Raw genomic sequence first — 6634 nt, 5'->3', positions numbered from 1 at the left:
GATATTTTGTAATTTATATGCAAAACTAGGAAAACAAATGACTGAAACATTTTATGGTTTTAAAAAAATGCCAAAAATGAACTCTAGATGATGGATGATCTCCTTAATGTGCGTTCTTAAGGGCAAATGTCACATAGCATAATACAATTCAGGTCATTACCTTTCCAATAAGCCTTCATTTGTTCAATTCTGATAAATGAGGGTTCATTGGAAATAACCTGAATTGTGTAGTGGGCTATGTGACATTTGCTTTTAAGGGTGATCATCCATCATCCAGAGCTTATTTTTGGCACTTTTTACAGCCATAAAATGTTAACAAAGGGAGACTTGATTCCAAATATTTCTCGTGTTATATCTCTCCTCTTTGGTTTTCATACATAAAGTAAATTTCACAGTGTATAAGGATTATTTGATGCTGGAGATATTCATAATCGTACCTTATTTCCAAAAGAGGGAAGATGTAACATGTGAGAAATATTTGGAATCAAGTCTTCCCTTGCTTTTATTTCAGATCATTTGAAACCATAGCAACAAGTTTTAGTCCCCCGCTCCAAGATCAGAGGTTTTGGGGAGGAAAAATTATGTATATAATCAGTCAAACCTGATTGTGTTTGAATATATGATTAAGTATAAGTGTTAGTCATTTAAAGCTGCTTTAAAGCTTCACCGCTCACTCATTTTGTGACCAAATTTCAAACAATTTTCAAACATTCATAGGTCACCTTCTCAGCTATATTTTGAAAAAAGAAATTTTCAGTTTCCATTCAGTAAAACAAAATCTATAATAAAATTACTGTTCAAAAATTCTCAGAATCTGTAAGGAATGGAGAGACCTTTTTTTTATTTATTTATTTTTTTTATTGGTTGTTAGTTACCATAGCAACCAAATCTGTTACACTACTTCAAATCAGCTGAGAATGGTGGAAATGATAATGTAACAGGATATAAAAAAACTGTCGCTAATAATTCACCACTGTCCCTAATAATTCACAGGTAACAAGTTAGAGAAAATATTATTTCAAAACAAAGCCTGGGAAAATCATGGATTACATAGAAAAATGTGAGCATGAAAAGTAATATGGTTATGGTTTAAACATGGAAAAGTAAAAGGACTAGTTGTTAAAACTGGAAAAGAAAAAGACAAGATATTCTAGGAAAAAATATAATGAATTTATAACTTCGAATATTGCAGTATTAATTAAGAATTGATTATATAATGTTAAATTGAATTTTTTAAATTTAATGCTGCAATATTGATAAGTTATAAATTTATTATATTTTTTACTAGAATATCTTGTCTTTTTCTTTTCCAGTTTTAACAACTAGTCCTTTTATGAAGGGCGTGCAATAAGTAATGCCCCTGACCCACTTCCAGTCGTCTGATCTAGCTGAAATTTTGCATGTGCAATGATTTATATCTCTACAGGTTATGTGGCAAATTACAGCTCTGAACTAATTGTGGTTTGTTTCACAGGTGTTTGAACTGAGTCAGGTGTGAAATGGAGCCTGTTGAATGTCGAGCAGTGACCCGGTTTTTGTATTTGAAAGGACGCACACCACAGGAGACTTTTGATTAAATGAAAGAAACTTATGGTGATAATGCCCCATCATATGACCTTGTAAAATGCTGGCATCGTGAATTCAAACATGGCTGGAAGTCTGTGGAAACAGCTCCCAGACCTGGTCGCCCCCTCCCCTCTGCCATTGATGAGGCATCTGTCCGTCAAGTTGAGGCTGCCAGTTTGGAAGATCACCGCATTACTATTCACCAAATAACCCAAGATGTCAAGATTAGTACAGGGTCTGTGGAAACTATCATTCATGACCATTTGCATATTCATAAGGTGTCTGCCAGATGGATTTCCAGGTTGCTCACATCATTCCAGAAGCGAGAACGCGTCGAGTGCTCGAGGATGAATTTGGAGATGTGACAAGAAGATGAGTCAAAGTTTTTCAAAAGACTGATTACACAGGATGAAACCTAGGTCCATCACTATGATCCAGAGACCAAAGCCCAGTCAATGCAGTGGAAACACTTGGACTCACCACCTCCAAAGAAGGCAAGGGTGCAGCCCTCCACTGGCAAGGTCATGCTCACAGTCTTCTGGGACCAGGACGAAGTAGTGATGACAGATTTCCTGGCAAAGGGTACCACAATTACAGGAGCCTATTATGCTTCACTTTTGAGGAAATTAAGGGAAGCTATCAAAATCAAGAGGCGGGGCAAGATCAGCAAAGGTACCCTCCTCCTGCAGGACAACGCTCCAGTCCACAACTTGCATGTTGCCAGATCAGAAGCACGGGCGTGTGGTTAAATCTTTCCCCATTGTAGAAGTGTAAGCCATTTTGAATCCTCTCATGGTTCGCTGTTACACACAAGTCCTGGTAGGTGACTTGTTTGTAGTAGACAGTTCCTCAGAACAAAATATTCTTACCGTGTCGAAACCTGGGAAAGAACATGTAAAATTGCACCAGAAAAGGTTTAATATTTATGAAGCAATTCTGGGTTCTGATTGGTTGGTAGCAGCACGTGAATTTATTTGATTTGTCAGTTCTTAGCAGCATCGTTTATAAATAGAATCGTCCGACTGTGTGGGATCATACCCCATTACTCTCCCAAAATATTCCAACACCCATCCTCCCTACTCTCCTGGCCTTGCACCCTCTGACTTTCACCTCTTCACAGCCATGAAGTTGTTTTTGAAAGGAAAGCATTTCCCAGATGATGCAGCCTTGATTTCTGAAGTCACGTCGTGGTTGGAGGACCAACCTGGGGTGTTCTACAAAAACGGTCTCCAGAGGTGCATCAAACAATGAGAGAAATGCATAACTCTGGGTGGTTCCTATGTAGAGACAGACTAATAACTGTGCCAAGTTTTGTTGCTCTACTGCTATGGGAAGTGGGTCAAGGGCATTACTTATTGCATGCCCCTCATACTTTTCCATGTTTTAAACCTTAACCATATTACTTTTCATGCTCGCATTTTTCTATGGAATAAATATTGGTCTTTATTATAGAGTTGAGGATGAAAAAAAATGCATTTTTTATCCAGATTTTAAAGAGTTTATTTGAGTAAAAAAAAGAAATTAAACTTTTTTCACAACATTATGATTCAGAAGATGAACACCATCAATGCATGAATTCATTCTTATTTGATTTCATATTATCAATTTGTAGCTGTTAGTAATACCTAAAAGAATTGTGTTTTTTTAACCTTGAAATCGTTTGTTTTCTATTCACAGTTAAGGATTACCCCTTGTGTTCCAAGTTTCCAGTCTTTGCACAACTCTTCGTTTCTGCCGTCAAAGTGTGGACCTACTGACTCTCACTCCTGTTAAGTTCGACACGCCCACATAGTGGCCCCTAACAATCATCATGTCAGAATTTGACTCTGCATCTGTTGTCGTTGACAGTAACGGTCAATTTAATTTTCCGGTTCATGTACTCATAGAAGAACCACCATCAAGTGAGTGTATTGACCAGGACGATGAGGATTCTCTGTTCCCGCTGATGAATGGAGATTTATCTGGGTATTCTGCATCGACACGTAATGGTCACCAATCAGAGTCGTTTCTTTACCAACAGACACAATCTTACCTCCCTCAAAATGAAATATCATCATTATACGAAACAGCTAGGAGAGAGAGCCTTTACGAATTCACTCACGGAGGAGACGATTTGTACGATGAATTCAGCGTCCCAAACGGAAAGATTAGCAATTATGAATATCCGTATCACGATTCGGACAAGTCTGGAGAAGAGTCTTGCCATAGCATAGCAGATCACCAGGATCATAAGGATACGGGGACATTCAGCTTCGGACATGTACACAACAACAGTCACACCAACGTTTTCAAACCACCTCCGCTGATTTGCGAGTATTGCAACATGAGTTTTGCGAGTACCGATGATCTGTCGTTACATATGCGTATTCACTCAGGTTACAAGCCCTACCTATGTCAGCAGTGCGGCAAGACGTTCGGTGATAGTGCTTCCTTAGCCAGCCACGTTAAATCACATACGGTTGAGAAACGTTTCAAGTGTGACTTTTGCGGGAAAGCCTTCACGCGGAACAGCAATCTTAGCGATCATATGCGAACACATATTGGTCGGAAACCGTTCAAGTGCGAGACGTGTGGAAAGCTGTTTGCACTGGAGAACAACTATAACGCCCACATGGAAACGCATGCTAACGATAAGCCGTATAAATGTGATATATGCGGCCTCGAGTTTCCGAAACGGAACATACTTATCAGCCACATGGACGGCCACAGTAAAGGTCGGATCTACGAATGCCAAAAATGCGATAAGAAATTCATTTCTTCCCCTGAGCTGACTATTCACTGCCGATCTGTGCACGGAGATTCTCATGGAACACCAAATTCAAAGACTGCGGAAGCCAATAATCACAATCTCGGAATTGTTACTACTGATCCTACGACCGGTATTACTCTTAGTGGTGATGCCGCTGTTACAAATCCGACTATTATTACAGGAACTCCGATGACTACTGATAAGAAAGCTTTCCAGTGTGACATATGTCAAAAATCATTTACAAGACGCAGCAATCTAACGCAGCATAAACGAACTCATAGTGGGGATAAACCATACAAATGCGAATATTGTGGCAAGACATTTGCCGTCAACAGCAACTTGACGATTCATATTCGTACACATACTGGCGATAAACCTTATAAATGTTGTTTCTGCAGTAAGACGTTCATCGTTAATTCGTACCTGACTGCACATATCAAGTCTCACACGGCAGGCGAGAAGCTGCACAAATGCGACTATTGTGGGAAGACGTTCTTGCATGCGTGCGACTTGACTGTCCATGTTCGGACCCACACTGGAGAGAAACCATACAAATGTGTTTATTGTGGGAAGGCGTTTGCCCGTAGTAGTCACTTGACCGATCACGTGCGCACCCATCAGAATGAGAGCAACGAGTGCAAGTGCAACTTTTGTGGGCTGGAGTTTGATCAGCCCGACAACCTGGCACAGCACATCAAGATTCATATGGCTGACGATAACAACAGTAGCAGTTCAGTGAATGAAGCGCTAACTCAAACTGACACTCCGACTCATGTGCAGGTTCAACAACCGATGCATCAGCATCAACACCAGCATCATGTTCAGCAGCAGCAGCAGCAACAACAACAGAAACAACAGCAGCATCAACATCATCACCAGCATCATATTCAACATCACCAGCATCATATTCAGCAGAAGCAACAGCAACAACAGCAACATCATCACCAGCATCATGTTCAGCAGCAGCAGCAGCCACAACAACAGCAACAGCAACCACAGCAACACCATCATCAGCATCATGTTCAGCAGCAGCAACCACAGCAGCAGCAGCAGCAACAACCGCAGCAACACCATCATCAGCATCATGTTCCACAACAGCAGCAGCAGCAGCAACTGCAGCAACAACAGCAACAGCAGCAGCAACAACAGCAGCAGCAGCAACAGCCTAAGCAACAACAGCCGCAGCAACAGCAACAACATCATCAGCATGGGCATCATCATCATCATCACCATCATCAAGACAACTCCTCCCAAAAGAGCACTACCAAAGAGGACGTCGGAAGCAAGACTGGAAAGATGGTCAATAACGACCACACGACTGAGCATCGCCATCACCACCATCATCACAACCATCCGCCTCATCAGCACCATCACCAGCACAATCATCCTCCCCATCAGCATCAGCACAACCATTCATCTCACCAGCATCATCACCACCATCATCATAATCATCACAATCAACATCATCAACACCACCACCATCATCAGCATGCGGAACACAGTCGTTGAGGATAGAGTTCTCTTTACGATAAATCTATGCACATGAATTAAATATGAAACCCGCATGCACAGAGAAAATCAACCATTTTTGATGTGTCCAACACGGTTTAAAAGGTTACACAAACAAAACATTTACAAAGAACTATCATTGAACCAGGAATAGGTATTAGCTTGTACAATTTTAGAAAATTTAACGGATTTCAATTTATAAATGTTTTTAAAAAAAAAAAAAAAAAAAAAAATGTTGAACTTTCAGTGCTGCTGTTAATAATGACCTTTTTATAAATAATATACCTTAGCAGCAGAATTAACATTGTTTGTATCAAAGAAACTACCAGATACTGCTTTCATGTCTTTTCTCTCAAGACAACTATTTTCATAATTTTCTTTATTTTTCTTGATTTAAAAGAAAAATTTTTGTTTTTAAATTTCTTTATAATTTTTGGTATTCTTTACAACCCCATCATAAAAAAACACCTTATATATATATATATATATATATATATATGGTACTTATACAGTTTAATCAAGACATTAAAAAATGAAAATATCGATAAAAAGGTTATATTGTACGTATCCGTTTTGAACTGAAGATCCCCGGAAAAAAAAAATTTCTCTTAATTTGATCGAGTATTTTTTTTTTTTTTTTTTTTTCTTACAGCGGAAAAACACGTTTTTATGACACTGTTGAAGGCCGACATTTTGGATTTAAATAAAATTTTTGTTTGGAGTTTAGAAACGCCACGGGAAGAAAACTCTAGTTAAAGCGCCGACACTCCCTCCCCATCTTTATTACAAACTTTTCTTTCTAAAATCGAA

At 39.3% G+C, this 6634-nt stretch overlaps 1 protein-coding gene across 1 annotated transcript in view; it reads left to right on the top strand.

Moving 5' to 3' along the window:
* Positions 1 to 6313, top strand: part of LOC145277901 (uncharacterized) — a 39453-nt gene extending 33140 nt beyond the window's left edge. Inside the window, exon 2 of the mRNA XM_080129900.1 lies at positions 3244 to 6313. Coding sequence (XP_079986026.1) covers positions 3377 to 5824 — 2448 coding nt within the window. The 5' untranslated portion in view covers positions 3244 to 3376 and the 3' untranslated portion in view covers positions 5825 to 6313. The remainder of the gene's footprint in view (positions 1 to 3243) is intronic.
* The last annotated feature ends 321 nt before the right edge of the window (positions 6314 to 6634 follow it).

Source organism: Euprymna scolopes, chromosome 6, assembly GCF_053919585.1.
Source record: "Euprymna scolopes isolate OS-2025 chromosome 6, ASM5391958v1, whole genome shotgun sequence".
Classification (NCBI taxonomy): Eukaryota; Metazoa; Mollusca; class Cephalopoda; order Sepiida; family Sepiolidae; genus Euprymna; species Euprymna scolopes.
Note: the sequence above shows the minus strand (reverse complement) of the source record. Positions and strands in the feature narration are given on the sequence as shown.